Source organism: Lepisma saccharinum, chromosome 16 (genome assembly GCF_977018435.1).
Source record: "Lepisma saccharinum chromosome 16, izLepSacc3.1, whole genome shotgun sequence".
In the NCBI taxonomy this organism is placed as follows: Eukaryota; Metazoa; Arthropoda; class Insecta; order Zygentoma; family Lepismatidae; genus Lepisma; species Lepisma saccharinum.
Window position 1 is genome coordinate 57,602,515 of NC_139244.1, and position 19,911 is coordinate 57,622,425.

General features: G+C 38.1%; 1 protein-coding gene across 2 annotated transcripts in view; it reads left to right on the forward strand.

The window, feature by feature from the left end:
• The window catches only part of LOC146000097 (venom allergen 5-like), a 56,829-nt gene that overhangs the window by 21,912 nt on the left and 15,006 nt on the right, over positions 1 to 19,911 (forward strand). For both annotated transcript variants that reach the window (XM_083137436.1, XM_083137435.1), the window contains exons 2-3: positions 11,482 to 11,617; positions 15,649 to 15,810. In XM_083137436.1, coding sequence (XP_082993562.1) covers positions 11,513 to 11,617; positions 15,649 to 15,810 — 267 coding nt within the window. In that variant the 5' untranslated portion in view covers positions 11,482 to 11,512. The remainder of the gene's footprint in view (positions 1 to 11,481; positions 11,618 to 15,648; positions 15,811 to 19,911) is intronic.

Consider the following 19,911-nt stretch of genomic DNA (forward strand, 5'->3'; position numbering starts at 1 on the left):
TCAGTTTTCAGCCTAAACGTAATTACAAAACTGGAACAGTTAAAATCTATGAAATTGTATAAAGTGACCACAAACAAATGAACCTTCGGGCAAAAGCCTTCGCGCACCTTTTCCTTCACCCGTTCAACTCGGACCACAAGGAAGCCTGCTCCACTAAGCATGGCTCAATTTTCCCAAAAACTAGGAATAAGCAAGTCACCCCAAGTTGGGTGTCAATGAACCTAAAAACACCCCACATCAATTTTGGGTCCCGGGAGACATTTTTCGGCTGTGCCCTACTCGTTTTTAATTTTCCCATAAGGATAACACCCCTAGAATGTAGGCATCCCCGCCGAACGTGCTGTATGACTCTAAAGTCGGAATCATGAACCTTCCGACCCTCTGTAAACAAACCGTCTCACTTCTAGTAACGTATCACTCCGCGTCAGCTGTTCGTGAATGCCGTGGCCATCATATGCTGTTCACTGGCACTTCACCCGATCTTTAATTTTACATACCATGGAAAAACTTATTCCTATTTTAACTTATACACATTGAAGTATATGAAATTTTCGAGAAGTAATTAAATACGTGTTCTTGTTCAAGAATGAACATATTTTTCTACGCCAAAAGTTCCATTTATCTGACACTGGGTTAACAGTTCCCCATCCCCCCCCCCTCCTTCAGTATGACAGCGCCAAAGTAAAACTTACAAGAGAGTGAGAGAATAGTTTCAGTAAATTCAAGCCTTTCGGTTTTGTTGCTGCTCCTTCCACCAAATTATTGCCCAACATTGTTGATTGATTGATTTGTTTTATTTTACTTCGCGTTTTGTGCCTCTTGGCTAATTTGCGAAGATGGGGATTTGGGATGAAATGATGAAATTGATGAATGGACATTTACAAACAACCATGCCCGAGCGGGATTCGAACCCGGGACCCCTAGCGTCGCAGCGCGATGTGCTAACCACTCGGCCACGGGGTCCGGCTCCAACATTGTTGACATACAGTGTATTGTTTTCTCCCTTGTGCAACAAATATACAGCCAGTTTTAGCGGAAGGTAAATAAAGATAAGCCGAGGAATAAAAAGAGTGTGTTTATATTTCTTTCTGTTTCTCGTGCTCTGGAAAACAGTAAGACTATAATAATTACATAATTTACCCACGTCTCATGCAAGTAATATATTTTCTTACCTTGATTCAGCAGTTCCTTTTTGAACTGGAGGCATTTTCGGCGCTAGACAACGATATTGTCCCTGTTAATGAGTGTCGTCTGTCAAATTTGCTTCCCCAAAACGAACTCAACGCGCCACAAGAGGCGATTTAACGTCGAACGGGGATATAGTCATCATCACTATTAACATCCGCCAATATCTTCTTCACAGTGGACAGTCTGTGGTGGACAGCTTTTTTGATTGAAAAAATACGAATGCACCTTGCGCCGTATTGAGCTTACCTCAAAATCGGTGTATTTGTTTATGCGAGCAACAACAGGTTTCTTCACGGGACTAACGACTTGACCGGTCGTTTTCCTTTCTTTAACCAGACCGAAAACACAAGACGCAGACACACAACTACACTCGGACACTAACTTCATTGCTATCTCAGGATAGCACAGACACAACGTCATATACACGTTAATATCAAGCTGCTTCTCACCACTTTTCAAACGGCTGTATTTCCGAAAGAAACTCCAAGAACACTGAGACCATCCTGCATGCATGGAGGTCGCCATGTTCGAAACTGGCGCTATTTTCTTGTGGCTCACGTGATCGGTTGTAATTTATACAATCATCACGTATTATCATTATAAAGAGAGTATATATAAAATGTACAGTATATCCCAGTATAATTTACACGTTTTTCTTGCATTACCGTGTTTTTATAAAACGAACAACATGCTGCGGAAGACATCCGTGGTTAGGCTGTTGCCAACCTCAATACTTCTCACTAAGTACAAAAACGAAAGTGGTATGTCAAATGTCGGCATATTGTAGTGTGATTTCACATTGTCAGTGAAGATGATGATGCGCAGGGGTTGGGGGGGCGCAGAGGTGTCCACACTCCGGAATACTTTTGCGGGTGAAGGAGGGCGAGTCATGAGGGTGAGGTCAGGCAGTCAATGTGAGGAAGTTGAATTAAATGGAACACCTCTCAACATGGACGTCCGCAGGATTTTTTCCAGGGAGGGGCAAGGAAGGTATTTTTTCCAGGGGGGGCCAACATGGCATATTTTCCCCAATAATAGTGTTCATCCCTCAAAAAACATTGCTTAAATTTGAATTTATCATGTTCGTGCAATAATTAACACACATTATTGTGGCTGAAATTAAATTATATGTGTGAAATATGTAATTTTTTTGTTGACTTTCGTTTTCCAGGGGGGGCACGGCCCCCCCTTGCCCCCTTCCGGGCGCTCATGCCTCTCAACAAGGGAGGAAAAAGTGACAATATTTAAGAATTCACCTCCAAATGTGCATCTTATTTTGTATGTAGGGTACATGGGACTGCCTCAAAATATTTGTGTATCTTAGTCATCTTTCCCCACTTTTTTTTTTTGCCAGGGACAATGCTTCACTAAGTTGCTGTTTTAGTTTCCCTTGGTGTTTTCGCTGTATAAACCAGCATTTTCGAACGGGGTGACAAGGACATACGAGTGTGTTTTTGGATGATGTATCTTTAGAGACGTTGAGGTACACTCTGGAGGATACTGGAACATGTGGCATTGAGATGTAGATAGACCACGAACATTTGTCATTAGTTGTATTTTGTATTTGATTTTCGTTATTTAGCTTCGCTGTTCTTCCATTTTTGGCTAATTCCAACGATGAGGATGAGTGATCGTCAGATGAAATTGATGAAGGGAGACTCACAAATAACACCCATGCCGGGATTCAAACCAGGAAACTTCGATGCTGAGTCCAAAAGTCGGCCACCATGCAAGATGTACATTTTGATTTTTCAATTTTTTACATACGTACATTGAACTCCCAACAGGTCATCAGTGAAACACTGCTTATTCCACGTAGTTTGACAAATGGTATATATTTGCACCTAGTGGCTATATGGGTTATTTTATTTTCATAAGTTGGCAACACTGTTAAAGTACCTCCGACCTCCAACTCGGCCTCACACGGCCTCAGCCTCCAATCTTAAGGTCTGCCTCTGGCCTCACACAGTCTCAGCCTCCGAACTCTGCCTCGGCCTCACACGGCCTCAGCTTCGCAAGGCTCCTGGAGGTCAAGGCTGAGGTCGGGCCTCATGAGGCCAGGCCTCCGGAGGCTGGACATCTCTGTGCGTGACTCGCTGAAAAGACAATAGGCCTGTGGGCAACGCATTTCCTGTGGGAGAAGTTTTTAATTTAAGATTTATTACTAGGGTTACCAGATTACTGTAAGAGAAATGTAGGACATGCTGTCCCAAAATGTAGGACACAAAACATTCTCAATAAAAAATACATATTTCTATAGAACACGTTAGAAAGTATTTGAAAAATGACACTTTTCAGTTTTAAAAAATGAATAATTAATATTTAAATGCAAAATTTCAAAACTTGCAATCACTACATGATTTAAGTGGTACTTCTCAAAGGAGACAATATTTATCAGAATTTCAAGTTTAGCCAAACTATATTTATGTTAGAGTGGACAGTCAAACTCTTTAAAATTATAGGGACCAGTAACAAACAAACATTTTACAGACTTTATGAAAAAATAATTTCTCTTGTCTGTTGTGCTGATGGTAATGAAATGAAAGTACTCTCTCAACATTTGAATTATGACCTGTAATGACAAACAATTATTCAGCAATTACTGGAATTTAAAATGGTTCGAGAAGTTTCATCTTGGGTAGATTTTAGTTCAATAACAGGGTGTCTACCAAAATAACACATCCAGATTTCTTGACTTTTCTGGACTTTTCTAGACCTTTTTCAGTTTTTCGCAATGTTTATTTATTCGACCCCTACTTAGTTAAAGTTGGAAATTAGTAATGAAGAAAATAAATATTTATTTAATGAAAAACCCCTACCAAAGGGCCAGTTAAGATGAAAACTGAAGTTGTATTTAAGAAGAGAATTAGATCTGCTTTCTCGTATTAATGCATCCTGAACTGTGTTTGGCAGACAAGGGAGGCTTTGGCGTCTGGACTCACAGCCAGTATAATCTTATGTGGGGCTTGTGTCGGTTGTCCCTATATGTTTGTGAGTGTCCCTTCATCCATCTTATCTTACCACCATTCATCCTCATATTCGCGATTAGCCAAAGGACAGAAAAAAGTGAAGTAAAATAAACTAAATCAACCAATCAGTCATTATGATAGCAAAAATTCTTGACCACAAGAATAATTTATTGTATTTTGATTGACTTTTTGACCTACTTGTTGATATCTTTACCTTTTCTTGACTACCATGACTTTCTTGACTGGCAGACACCCTGAATAACTTTGTTCTCTATACCCCTGCTTTACAATCAAATTATATTGAATAAGAAGGGGCTACACCTTGTTCCATCAGTATAAACCCTAAGGCAAGAAATTCTGCTCAGGCATTAAACAGTGACGTTATCAGAAAGTGGTCCCAAAACTTCGTTCATTAAGTGCTTCAGTTTTCCCGTTTGTTTAATAGCAGGACAAACTTTTTTTCTTTTTTGGCCAATGACTGAATCAAAATAAATTTCACTATTGAGTTTGGAAGCGCAGTCCATAGCGACTTTTAACTTGCATGATTTTTTTCTGTTACCTATTTTCCTCATTAATATTATGTGATGCTCAAAATGTAGGACGTTTATGATATTTTTCAAATTCCTCCAGACGCCGGACATAAGGCTAAAATGTAAAACATGTCCGGGAAAAACCGGACGTCTGGTAACCCTATTTATTACTAAATAACAGAGTTTGAGTGCTAACATAATTGAGACTAGATACTATGACTGAATCTTTACACGGATATCAAAACATTTGTCAAATTTGTGATAACACATGGACGTAATACCACATATCCCATGAATATCCAGAACAGGACGTCCTATGGATATCCAGGATGGGAGATTCTTTGGATATACCATAGACGTCCCATTCTGAATATCCAGTCCTGGATATCCAGAATGGGACATCCTATGGATATCCAGGATGGGAGATTCTCTGGATATCCAGGACTGGATATTCAGAATGGGACATCCATAAGACGTCTTATGGACATCTACAATATCCATGGATCGGAATGGAAATTGTGGGCGTCCCTTGGAGGTCTGTGCTGTATGGGAGGTAGTTACATGCTTTCAATAAGTTTGGTCCCAGCTTTCACTTTGCCCCTGCCTTTGATCTTGTCAATGACCTGTTTCCAAGGAGCGTGGGAGTTTGTTCCGCATTTTTCGAAAAATGCCACAAGGAAGGAACCTTTGAGAAGGAAAATACGTTGCTCTTGGCCAGGCTTGTAGCGACTCAAAAATAATGGTATCAGTGGAAAAATTTCAACCGATACGTTCCCATACCGCTACTATTGGCCGATATTGAAACATCGGTTCCTTCAATTGTTTTTTTTACAATAATATCCCAAAATGTGAAGCGATTGTGACATCTGACATGGCACATTCGGCAAGTTTCGAAATAATAGCCATCTCGCAACTTGATTTTTGCAAATGGTTTGTCAGTAGGAGAAAAGTATGCACTGGCTACTTTCCAACAAAACAATTCTTATTTTGGAATGTATTCAATAGAAGTGACGTCATAGTGACAGATGGAGGGTTTCACAAATATTTTCAGAAGCTCGAAAGTTAATACCACACATTGTGTATTTTAAATGATTCCACACACACATACGCATGTGGTATGACACAAAATGGAGCTGAACCCATAACTCACTATAAATTTCACAATAGTTTTCCAAGCTGACCTCTGTGGTGCAGTGGATAGTGCGGCATGCTACGATGCCAAGGGCCCTGGTTAGAATGTGTTCTTTTGGCATGTCCCTTCATCAATTTCTTCATATCATCGCTCATCACCATCGTCACGATTACCCAAAAAGTGGCAGAAAAGTGACTCTAAATAACAGAAATAAAATCAAATTAGTTTTCACAGGTGGTATCAACTTCAAAACAGAAGAAGAGTTCTTCCATACAAGGCAAGGGTTTCTCCATTTTATATCTCGGAGGGTACAATTTCGTATTTAGGGAGTGTAAGTATACGTTTAGAGCTAAAATAACCTGGATTGTAGGGGGTGACCCTTTCTGATTGTCAACCTCTCTTTCACATAGTACATACAGCCTCTACTGCATTTTGCATTCTAACAAGGCTCTGGCACCTGGATCTGCAGCCAGGATAATCTGTAGTCATCCGGCTGTGTTTGTGATCCATCTCATCGTATCACCATTCATCCTCATCGTCGCGATTAGTCATAAGTGGAAAGTTTGAGAATTTCAGTGAAATGTTGAGGAAATTTTGGGAGAAGATAGGGGTTGTGTGGTGCATGTGGATAAATCACACTCATCTTCATTCAATGGACTTTGTAAAGAGAGCTAAACCATTTCATGAAATGTCCCTCAGGAGAATTTTCTGTTTCTCTTTTGATCTCTTCTACTGATATGAAATTAGTTCCCTTTAATTTGAGAACCATGGTAGCTCAGTTAGTATAGTATGGGGGTGGCTACCATCCGGAAGATCCGGGTTTGGATCCTGGGGCAGCTGATCTGGACCAGGAATTTTTCCAGTCATTTCCCTGTTTCTGCATGTCTCAGCCTCGTAAATGGGTACCTGGGGGGCAGGGGTGCCATAGGGCTATGACACCCCCCCAAGAGCTATGACACCCCTCCCCCCGAATGGAAGAACATCCTCCCCTTTTATGCCAAATTATTTACTCAATTATTTTGGTGGAACAAAATTTGCAGAACAATATAATACGGGCATATTTAAGCAGTATGTTTACATCAGGTATTATTTACAATAGAGACATTTACATATGGTGTGTTATTTTGGAATTGAAAAACTACACATAATAACCATAACTAAAAATAAAATCAATACGTCATCAAACGAAAGACCCCCTCCAATTTTTGTGTGAAGATACATAGAATTGGTAGCTAAACTATAAAATTTTGTCCCCCCCATGATGCAGCCGCATCATGAATCCCCCTTTGTGCACCCCGGCTGGGGGCAACCCTAGAGGATAAAGGCAGCTGGGCATGATGCTGATCACACCATCCCAACTGTGACCGAGATCAAAGGTACGAGGGATGTTCATTAAAGATTTCCCCTGACCCAGTTCTAGTTAATGTAGATACTGAAATTTTATATGTGTAATGATACATGTGTGTATAGGTCATGAGGAAATTTGCAATTCTGAACTCCTCTTAGTTTTCTCTTACAAGTACTGAATTGAGACAAGGTGTAGTGATGGATCCAGTGGAATACCGAGCAGTCATCCAGTTTCTTTACTTGAGAGGCAGCACACCAAAGGAAACGTTTGAGATGAAAGTGACCTATGGAGAGGATGCCCCATCGTATGACGTAGTGAAGCACTGGCATCGTCAGTTCAAGTGTGGTCGGACTTCAGTAGAAACAATCCCATTCCCGGGTGACCCCAGTGAGCCATTGATGAAGACACCATTGGGCAAGTGAAAGCCGCCATCTTGGAGGATAACCGTTCGCCAACTAACTGAAGATGTCAAGATCAGTGAGAGGTCTGTGGAAAATATCATCCATGACCATTTGCACATGCGGAAGGTGTCTGCCCGATGGGTTCCTCGGCTACTCACACCTTTCCAAATGCAGGAACGAGTCACATGCTCCCAGGCTAATTTGACCATGTGCCACGAAAACCAGGATGATTTTTTTGACAGACTAAACACCCAGGGTGAAATGTGGATCCATCACTATGACTCAGTCCAAGGCCTAGTCAAAGCAATGGAAGCATGCTGATTAACCACCACCAAAGAAGGCCCGTGTCCAACCCTCAGCAGGCAAAGTGATGCTCATGGTTTTTTGGGACCAGCATGGAGTAGTTATGATGGATTTCCTGGCGAAGGGTACCACAAATACCAGGACGTACTACGCTTCACTGCTGCAGAAATTGCGGAAGACCATCAAAACCAAGAGGCGTGGCATGCTGACCAAAGGCGTCCACATCCTGCAAGACAATGCTCCAGTTCACAACTCGAATGTCGCCCTGACAGCACGGTCCTGCGAATAAGAAATCCTTCCTCATCCCCCATACTCTCCAGACCTTGCACCATCAGACTTTCACCCTTCCCAACCATGAAGTCATTTCTGAAGGGGATGCACTTCCACGACGATGAAACGTTGATTTCTGATGTCAAGTCATGACTTCTGGAGCAACCTGCAGACTTCTACAAACAAGGTCTCCACGGGTACATAAAGTGATAGGAAAAGTGTGTGGCCATTGGTGGTGTGGTTCCTATGTAGAGAAGGACTAATGTCTGTACCAATTTTCGTTTATCTCCGTCCATGGGAACTGGTTCAGGGGAAATCTTTAATGAACGTCCCTCGTATGTGGAGCTCTATACCTCCACATCACCCCATATGTGCCTTCATGGCATGTGTGCACACGCACAGGGGTACCTTTACCTTAATATGGATTTGATTTCTGGAAACAAGTCCCTCAGAGTATAAGATCTGGTTTGTAAAGTAGGTGTTCAAGCTCTTTTGGCCTGTGCGTTGTGATACATCCATCCCTCAACAACTTGGACAATTTTTTCTCTCACTCTTTTGCAATGCAATTAGGTTGTGCGGTGGGTCTAGATATATTAGATTGGATTTATTTCATCCATGAATCACATGTTTGCATTTACATGCTGTGATATTGGACATATCAATTTGTGTTCATATTACAATATACTAATACAATGAAATACAATAATATCACTGAACGCTTAATCTCTTGTCATTTCTGATCACACCATGCACTTTTTAATTTTTCTTCAGTAATTGACATACAGGATGAGTCAATGTATTCTACAATTTACTCCCCTCAGAAAACACCACACTGGGTATATACGTTATTGTATTCTCTATATATTTTTGCTAAGAGCCCCGAATAATTTACTTGAGAGAGGGTGTCACAGAAAACTGTGTAATAAAATTAATAAAGTGATTCTTCATGACTATAATTTGAGTAGTTCCTGTGATGAATACAATAATAAAAACCACACACTAACAATAATTAACCAATTTGAAAGATATTGGAACCTTTCTTCCCAGAAACAAGTGAACCCATGCAGTGTTTTAACATTTGGCCCAGTTTACACCATCAGTCTTATAACCATGTGCTGATATTTTCATTTTAATTTAACTTCATATCATGAAAACTTAACTTCCAATTGTATCAAGTCACCCTTCTACATTACATAGTGCTGCTTAATGTAAATGCCAATCTAAATGGTTGTTGTTCAGTCTTTTGTGTTTTTTTTACCCTTGTCATGAATATTTTCCAACTTCATAGGGGTGATGTGATTTTCGAGATTAGGGGAGCATCTCGAATGTCTATTTATGCATACTCTAACTATTGACAATTCAGTCTGTTTACAGTATCTTTAGCTGTTTTTAAAGAATAATTGCTGGGCTGTGCTGTTACTGGTTCTACTGTTTTCATTATGTCAACTGTGCCTTCTGTCTTATATGGTTTACAGTTGATCAGTGGGTGATTTGAAATACCCACTTTTCTCTTTGTCATAAAACTATTGCAATTAATCATTTATATGATCCTACAGTGAAATATCTCCTCAGGTGAAATTAGAAGGTTGTTGCAGCGGAACTTAGTTTTTCTTGAAAACAGAGCAAATTTCATTTATGGCTTCAATTCTCTTTATATATCCTCAGTCTAATGACCACAAGGACACAATCTCTGTGCAGGAAATCCATAGGCTCCTTGATCATGATTGCTGAAACTGAAATGAGAGATGTAATTAACTTAACCCTTAACCGGGCAACCAGTGTCTATCAGACACTGTTGCTTTATTTTGTCACGTACTCCAAACGATACTTCCTGCGAACATGATATTTTTTTTTACTTTGTTTCTATCTTTTTCTCATTTCACAATATTTGACTTTGTTTGATAAAGAAGGTCAGGCATAAAAAAATATTTTCCATTTCACTTACGTAAATGGGCAAGCAGTGTCTGTCGGACACAGTGTACAATTGATATGTAAAGAAGTCTATTTGAATATGTATTAACAAATGTTTAATACAAATTAAAGTATTTAATAAGACATCACATAAAAATATTATTAACGCTAAAATACAAGAAAATGAAAAATATATGAGCAAATAAAACAATTTCCTCACACTACCTTCTGGCCTAACATGTTTCATATACTATGCTGCAAAAATTACAACATGCAATTACAATGAGGATGATGATGAATACAAGAATTATGGACATAACAATGGTTAGGTTACATATCATGATACTCGCTTGTTTCCACAGCGATGAAACATAAAAATCTCACAACAGGATCCATTTAAAACAATGCAGTGTCTGACAGACACTGCTTGCCCGGACAAGTTACAAAAATAACTTGCCCGGATAAGGGTTAAATGTAAATTTAGTCCTGAATTATTAACTATTAAATAAGGTTTTCCTGAATTACTGTCTATTTGAAAGCCCTAATCATTTTTCGAGTTTTCACTCACTTTTGGTGTAAGGAGTTTTGGGTTCGAGCTTGTTGGGAACTCTTAACATTTCAGCATTGATCCAACCTCATGATGACAGATGGTGATCTTCTTGAAAGTAATAATTTGAAATTCTCAAACCAGCATTAGTGAGACCCATATGTCAGAGAGAATGCTTGGCAGGACCGGACCTGGAAATTCTCATTGAAATTTAGATTTTTAATAATGTTTTAGTCATTCTTAGTCTCAGGCGAGATGCACTATAATATTGTCACTTGATATGTCAAAAAAAATCTTCTAAAAATACCTAGCCAGATTGGTAGAGCTATGGTTAGTTACATAGGCTGGATTGGATTGATATGGGTCCTAAGAGAAATATTTCTCTTATCCTGTCACTATGATGTCTACACTCTACTTGACATGATTTGCATAAATTAATTTGGCAGTGAGTTAGTCTCACATTCTAGCTATATAATGTTCTATATATCATTACCATATTCATAATCGTAATCTCCACATGAAGACTACTACATTCAGCTGCATCCATAGGCATGCACATAGGTAATGCGTGTGGTAAATTTGTTGCACCAATTGAAAATGAACACAGATGTCTGCATGATAATAAAGTACTGGTATTTTAAATGTATTTATTTATTCATTTTGTCTACTCAAATTTTATACAACATGTGTCTGTCATGTATGAATTATGATAAAGCTATGGGCACTATTGGTATGATTGTGTTATAGTACATTTAGGATTTATCACCGATATAGTTATGTGTATAATGTTTTACTACATGAAATAAGTCAAATCATTTTCTTTCAAGATAAATTAGTATAGTTATCCATAAAAATTATAAAATATTTGTGATTATATTCCAGGTATTCATATTGAAGCAAACACTTACCCATCATGGTCAACATCTGCGTTTTTGGTGCTTTTGCACTTCTACTTCAAGTTGTCTGTGCTCAAGACTACTGTAATGTGTGCACCAATCATACAATGTGCGACTACAAGGTATTTGTCAGAATATTTTTAGAATTATGGGCACGCACATATAATTATAACATGTACAAACTTTCTACTACTTAGTATACAAGTATGTTTCAAGCAAAGAACTTTCAAAAAATATAATGTACTATTTTCTATTTTATATTGAATATACATAAAATACCAATGCATATATGGATTACTGTACATTAGAAGCTATGTTGACATCCAGGTTGTAGAATTCCTGACATTGGGTTATGCTATGTAAATTAATAGCTGTATATTGTGTGCCAAGCCAAGTAACAGAGAGTGGTTGGCCCAACATTGGACCAACCATACCGAAAATACATGTAGCTGTTTCCCTCTTTCTATGAGTACAAATGACCACAGTTTCCGCCTGGTGCACTTTTGTATATGGTTTAGTAGGCTGTTTGTATCTTGTTGTTTTATTAGTCAAATTAGATATATTATGCAATGAAAGTTCATACACATGTAAACCAGAACGACAGAATAAACACATACATGCGTATCCGTTGCATACACTGTTCTTCTAGAAAAAAACAAAAAACAAGATACACAGACCATAGACTATGCACAGACTAACAAAACATCGTATGCTACATGCAGTGTCTCATCTCTTAACTTTGTGTGTCGTTGCTATATATCAACATATCTGTGTGATACAGTGTGACCAATCTTGATTGGGTTAACGGAAACTTGTAGATTTTACCGTTAGGATCCGGAAAAAGCACTGAATTAATTCGTTCCATGCTCTGCAGCAGTGATGATGAATGCAATGAATATGATATCATCATTGATAAGGGCCTGTTGCCGATTGTGATACTAACAGATGGTAATTCGGAGATTGAACTGGAATGTAATGATGATTGAGATGAACAGTCAGTGATGCATACAAATAAATTTGTTGTAAGTTAAAAATAAATAGTATATGTACAGTTAAAACAAAATTTTTAAGGTGCTTAAGAATCATTATATGTAGTTCTAAAATAAAATAAGGAGAAAATTAAAAGTAATCATGAATACGTTAGTAAAACCATACTAGGATCTCACAGATACAGTGTGAATGATCTTGTTACTTTTCCAGGTGTGACCAATGAAGTGTTAAGACTTCATGCTCTCCTGTGAATACTACTAGTGACACCCCTAAATAAATGTATTTCTTAGAATATGTACAGGGTCTGGCAAAACGATCTGATGGATAAATAAATAAAACTATTCAGTTGTGTCAATTGCTAGAAAGTATAGAATTGTATCCCTCAATACACACATCTGTGCCATTTACACAAGTGAAAGAGATGCTTGGGAACCATATTTAGTCCTAAAAATGATGTCATTCAAATTATGACCATCTCTGTGGATGCACTCCTTGAGTCTGCCAGTCATGCTCTACAGAGTTCGCTGAATCATTGCTGGGAGTGTGATGTGACTTTCGTGATGAATAACTTCTTTCAGATCAGAAACTGTTAGGGGTTTTTCAATGTTATACTTGCTTTAGGGCAAACCGGCAGAAGCATAACCTGATGGGGTGAACACGATAAAGATATTCAGGAAGGTACCAAGAACTGGGTTATCGGGACATATAATTGAAGAAGAACACGAAATTAAGAAACGAGAGATTGTCAGGATTGATAACAAACCGATAAGTCGGAATGTTTACGAAGCGGCATCTACCTGCCAAGATTAGAGTAATAAGCTAAACAGAGAAGACTGGAATGTCGACAACCTGTAGATCAAGATGTTTAAGTGATGGGGATCAAATAAAGAAAAGATCGGTTTCCGGGTCACTCCGACCGTGATTAGCACGGCCCAAGAGAATAAATAATTCGAACTTGATATGATGTAGCTCACCAAATGACGAAGAGGAAAGGTAGGGGGCGGGGACATCAACCGAAGAACTTCTGGCATTCTATGAGAGACCATGCCAGTTTGTTGCACAACTCTCCAAAGCATCTAAGTGGGACTTTTAACATGTTTGTGTGTCAAGTCCTGTGTTCACACAGCCTTTTAGATAAGTCTTTTAACGTGTTTGTGTGTTAAGGCTTGTGCTCAAATGACTTTTTACATCAGTGGTTTACAGTTGGGAACATGGTAGTTTTATGTACATGGGGTCAGATGACAAAATGTTCCTTTATATTCCTTTCCACCCACTATAAATTCCCAAGTCCTTGTCATATCTGATGTGGCTAAGGTGCAGTTACACTGGCCTAGTTTGTTAACCTGATGAAGGGATCAGTGGAATCCTGAAACGTAGTTTTCGTAAAATCAATACTCACTATTGTAAGTACCTTTAAGTATCTACATTTTATTGTATACTAACTTATTCAATGTGAGTAAGTCGTAAGAGCACTAAATATGATTGTTTAATGAATGACCTATTCACTGTGAACAAGTGATGATGTGGTGCGTGTAATTGGAGGGTTATTGGACCATATTGTTTGAGAAAGGGTGTTGTACCATTACTATAAGTTCAAATTGCTATATTTCAATATCATGCAATTTCCCGGCATCAGAACTATGTACACTTTGCATTTCCATACCACAAGTTTTGTTCCAAAAGGATGAGGCAATCCCAGACAGCAAGGACTTCAAGTGCAGTTGTCAACAGCATGTTTCCAAAACATATCACTTCCCCACTTTTACAACAATTCATGGGATCAGTGGAATCCTGAAACACAGTTTTCGTTAAAATCAATACTCAGTATTGTAAGTACCTTTAAGAATCTAAATTTTATTGTATACTAACTCTTTCATAAACAATTAAACAGATACGTTACTTTTATAAAAATGTCTGCACTGCCAACACCCAATGCATAATGTCTCACTGCTCTATCGTACCTGAAAGGGCAAGAGTAGTAGCATGTACAGTCACCACCCTTCAGCCTAAGTACTAGTGAACATAAAACCATTATATATTTTTTCTGGATTATGCACAAATAAGACAAAGATATGTTTTTCTATAAAATATGCAGCTAATACTTATTTCTTTATTCTACATATATTTCTAAGTCTGTATAGTACTATTGAGGCAATAATTCAACAGTTATCAATGGCAATGATAATATGTTAATTAACATTAAATAAATTTTATCAGGTTACATTTGTTATTCTAATTTTAGGAGCATGCAAACTAATTGGCTTACAATGAAATATATCCTCCAAAAAAATAACTTATTTCATTTGATTCTGAATGAGCAAATAGAATAAATAACTGAACTCAATAATGTGAGATTTTTTAAGAAAAGGTGGTACCTTATATCATGTTTTGTCAACTTAAAAATTGAGATCAAATTCTAACATATAGCCTACCTTGTTTTGTCCTCCAAATTTTCAGTCAATCCTTCTTTATGAATCATGAGTGAGAGACTAGAATGAGTACTGGAAGGAGTTAAACTATGTTTAAAATAGTTGAAATGGATTAAAAAGTATAAATACTTGATGATATGGTCATGTCAGTATGAAGTTTGTGTACTTTATAATAATTTTCAACTATTTTAACCATGTTTTAACCCATTCTTTTTTCCCACCTCCAAAGGATTGATCTTGGCCACAAAATTTGTAGGAGAAAACAAGAAAATGCTGTGATTTTATCTGTTTTATAATTTAGAGAATTCAACGTGACTGGAACTGAAACTTCTTTTTTCACTGATATATTGGCCTTGTCTAGTTCATTACACTTTTTGACACGTGCCAGGCTGATGCAAGGAAATGAAGTTCATCCAAGTACACAAATAGCGCTGTTCGTTCAAAATATCAACAAATGCCTGTCTCCTGCTTTAAAAGTTAATTTGATTAGTTACCACACACCACTTGATCATACACCACACACTACTCCCTCTAGAATGTAGTACAAATGGTGCAGACACCAAATACACTACTTGACCCCAAATCAACGAACTAGATGAGTCAGTGTTGCACCATATAACCAACTAGATGTGTGAGTGCAGAGAGAGTAAAAAATGCAGCGAACTAGATGGGGCTATTGCTTCCACATTTCTGCATTGATTTATATTTACACTCTTTGCAATTTTTTTGAACAGGGCGTGAATTCCTCGTGTGGGGCTGGAACCTCTGGTGTCAGTTCTGCAGAGCAAAAACAGATTGTAGACTACCACAATCAACTTAGAACACGAATTGCTAAAGGCCAGGAGACCAGAGGAAAACCAGGACCTCAGTATCCAGCAAGCAACATGAAAAAAATAGCTGAGTATTAATTTTGGTTTACACAGATTTGCCAAATTTAGCTGACTTGCCACTAAACACATTAGTGTTTCATTATCCAGATAGCTTGTGTTCAGTTTAATAATAATAATAATAATAATAATAATAATTCCTTTATTTAGCAGGCGAGGTTCAGCTGTAAGCTGCACTACCACCTAACCCTTGTCATGAGCTACATAAGAAAATATAAGTATATATAATATAATATGATACTATAAGAGTACAGATGGAAAGCTTGATTACACTAAAGAGAAATAAAAAAATTCACATTACCTACAATTACGAATATTCTCATTACAGTCCTAATATTAGTAATAAGATAATATAAATGTGAAGGAACAAGAAAATATTAAAAAAAAATACAAATGTGAAATGAAAAAATATAAATGTGAATGTTAACATAAGGTTGCATTTAAGTAAATAATACGAGGGTGGTTCAATAATTATTGTCCCTGACATATAAGCACTATTATTTTTCCACAAAGTCCCACTTCACAGTAATGCACTTCTTCCACCTATGCTGTAAAGCCACTATGCCAGCTTCAAAGAATGTCTGTGGCTGAGCCGTGAGCCATTCTTCTGCAGCGTCCATAACAGCAGCATTTGAGGGAAAATGCATCTCCTTGAGGTGCTCCTTCAACTTCGGGAACAAATGAAAGTCACTAGGGGCGAGGTCGGGTGAGTAGGGAGGGTGTTCCAACACATGGAAACCAGCAGCATGGATTGCGGCACCAGTAACATGGCTTCTGTGTGCTGGAGCATTATCGTGGTGAAACAGCACTATTCGCCGCAACATCCCACGCCGTTTCTCCTTGATTGCTTCGCGTAACTTAGGGATTAGGGCTGCATAATAGTCCCCAGTAACAGTGTGTCCCACCAGGTAGTCAATAAGGAGCACACCCTTCGCATCCCAAAAAATTGTGGCCATAACCTTGCGTGCTGATGCTTGCACCCTGAATTTGCGGGGTGAGGTGAATTGCTGTGCCGCCACTCCATACTATGTCGTTTGGACTCGGGATCATAGTGGTGGAGCCATGTCACATCCACTGTCAGAAATCTATCACAGAACTGCTTCAGGTCTGCCCCCATCAGCTCCAAACCAGCCCTTGAACATTGAACTCTGTCTTTCTGTTGTTCACGGGATAACATTTTGGGGACCCATCGCGCTGACACCTTTCTGAATCCCAAGTGTTCATGCACAATGGTTTCCACTGAGCCTACAGAGATGTGCATGATGTCTGCTAACTGTTGCACCGTGATTCTTCTGTCAGCCATAATCATGTCATGCACAGCATCAATGTTTTCTGGGGTGGATGCTGTTGTTGGAGGACCAGCACCAGGGGCCTGTTGACAGCTTTCCCTGCCGCAACGGAAATCACGGCACCAGTTTTTTACCACCTGGTAGGTAGGAGCCCCATCACCCAACACACTGACCATGTCCTCATGAATCTCCTTTGGGCTTAGCCCCTTTTTCTGGAGGTACTTGATGACAGCTCATTGTTCGGTTTTCTCCATTTTTCAAACTAAGTGCCACCTCTCACACTAAAAACGAGAAAAACAAATTTACTATAACACCTACGGTTCTGAAATTTTGCATATAGGCATCTAAGACATTAGGCTACAATATCCCCATCATTCATTGCAATTCATATACTTTAAGTATGCCGGGGACAATAATTATTGAATCGCCCTCGTAATAATAATAATAATAATTTGAAGATAGTAATAAAATTCCAATAGTTACAGTTATAGAATATGAGTGTTTTGTGGTTTGTTGAGTGCCAGTTTACTTCTAGTATGTGCTACTGTTTTGCTTCTGTTCCTGTAGAAGCATTTCTTTCAATTTAATTTTGAAATTCTTATTGAGTTTTATGGATTTAACATTTGTTGGTAGTACATTCCATGCTTTCGGGGCAGATATAAAAAAAGATGAGGTATAAGTTATAGTGTAGTCGAATGGTGAGGAATGTCAAGTTTATTGTGACGACGTGTCCCATGTCTGTGAATTGTGTTGCGATTACATAATTTTTCAAATAAGTACACAGGTTTACGTTCAGTTTCCAGATCATGAATGAAAGATAGATAGTACAGTAGCCTCCTGTTGGCCATTGTTTAAATATTATGTCTGTTTAATTTTTGATTTGATTTAGTTTATTTTACTTCGCGTTTTGTGCCTCTTGGCTAATTTGTGAAGATGGGGATGATTGATGAAATTAATGAATGGACATTCACAAACAACCAAGCCCGACCAGGATTCGAACCCGGGACCCTTGGCGATTATGTCTGTTTAAGATGGGAAGGATGTGATCATGTTTATTCAGGCCAAAAGTATATCTGATGCATGAATTTGTGCAATTTGAATTTTTGTACTGAGGTTTTTTTTGTTTTTTTCGCAAGTTTGGACCCATACACAGTGCCACAATAATCAAATAGTGGGAAAATTAAGGATTGAACTAGTCTAAGTTTACATTCTGCAGATCTTGGAAATGGTAGAGGTTTCTCAGAATAAAATATGCTTTTTTACATTGTGCATTGGGATGGTCTGTCCAGTCCAACGTATCGTTAACAATCAAGCCAAGATTTTTTCATGAGTTTTTACATGGAATGGTTTCATTATTAATTTTAAGTTCAATTGGCTCAACAATATATTTTTTGCGATTGTTTTGTTCCAATTAGCATATAAAGTGATTTTTCAGGGTTTATCTTAAGTCTATTTGATGTACACCATGGAAATACTACTTTCTAGTGCTGTATGTCTAGTCGAAAAATACAGTTGTGTATCATCTGCATAGAAATGTGGTGTGAAAAATTTTATAACCTTATTTAAGTTTGCGGTGTAGAGGGTGAAAAGGAGAGGTCCTAAAATTGATCCCTTTTGAAACTACAGCTATGGAGATCTACGAGGGTGAATTTTGAAGGAATGTTCTGTTTTCTATTAAGTAAATAGGATTCAAACCACCTTACGGATACAGAGTCAAATTTATAGTATTTGAGTTTTTGATATTAACAAATCATGTTGGACTGTGTTGAAAGCTTAACTAAAATTCAGTAACGAGAAGTATAGAATTACCATTGTCAATTTCGCAAAGAATATAATCCTTAACTTTTGTTAACGCTGTTGCTGTGCTATGCCATGCACGGAACCCAGACTGAACTGTAGGTAACAAGTTGTTCGCGTCAACATAATATATTAGTTGCGAAAATACAATTTTTTCTAGTACTTTAGAGAGTACTGGCAATGAGCTTATGGGCCTTAAGTCATCGAAAGAACTGATCTCTTTTTTCTTTTGAAGAGGCAAGACTCACATTTCTTTCCATGTTTCTGGAAACATGACTTTAGACAAAGAATAATTGATTATATGAGTTAATGGAATCAGTACATATGGTAGTGCAATCTTTAACATCTTAGTGTTTATGCTGTCTGATCCAACACTATTTCATTTAATGTTGTGCACTGCTTTGTGCTCATCAAATAATTTATCTTCATTGGTAAAGCTACAGTTTTCAAAGTACTCAATTTGTTGTGTTTTTAGTTGAATGGGAATACTTGCCCAAAATGATTAAGAGCATCGAGCTCGTGTGCTGCTTTCACAAGTGAGGATAAGTTCGCATTGACATTTTTATTATCCAGTATGCCCCACTGTTTTAGTTCACACCATGTTTCCTCCTTATTGAATTTAATAGCAACAAATTTAAAAGAGAAATATGACTTCTTTTCCTGTAGGATAACGGTAGTCATAAAATTTCGGATTTCTTTGTAGTGGTCCAAATCAGCAACTTTGTTCATACGTTTGAATTCCCTCAGAGCATTCTCAGATACTCATTAATAACTTGACATTAGGAGTTATCCACGGAACGCGCTTCTTTTAACTCGGGCAGTTTTCATAGGTGCATGGCAATCAAATAAACTAATGATATTGGAGCTAAAAAAAGTCTACATTTTCATCAATGGTATCAAGTGATTTCAGTGTTTCCCACTGAATGTTTGTTATGTCTTCGGCAAAGTTGTTTATATCAAAAGAGAAGCTTCTGTAATTCAAATATTTTCTCTCATTACCTGGTTTCACACTTGTGTGTGACGT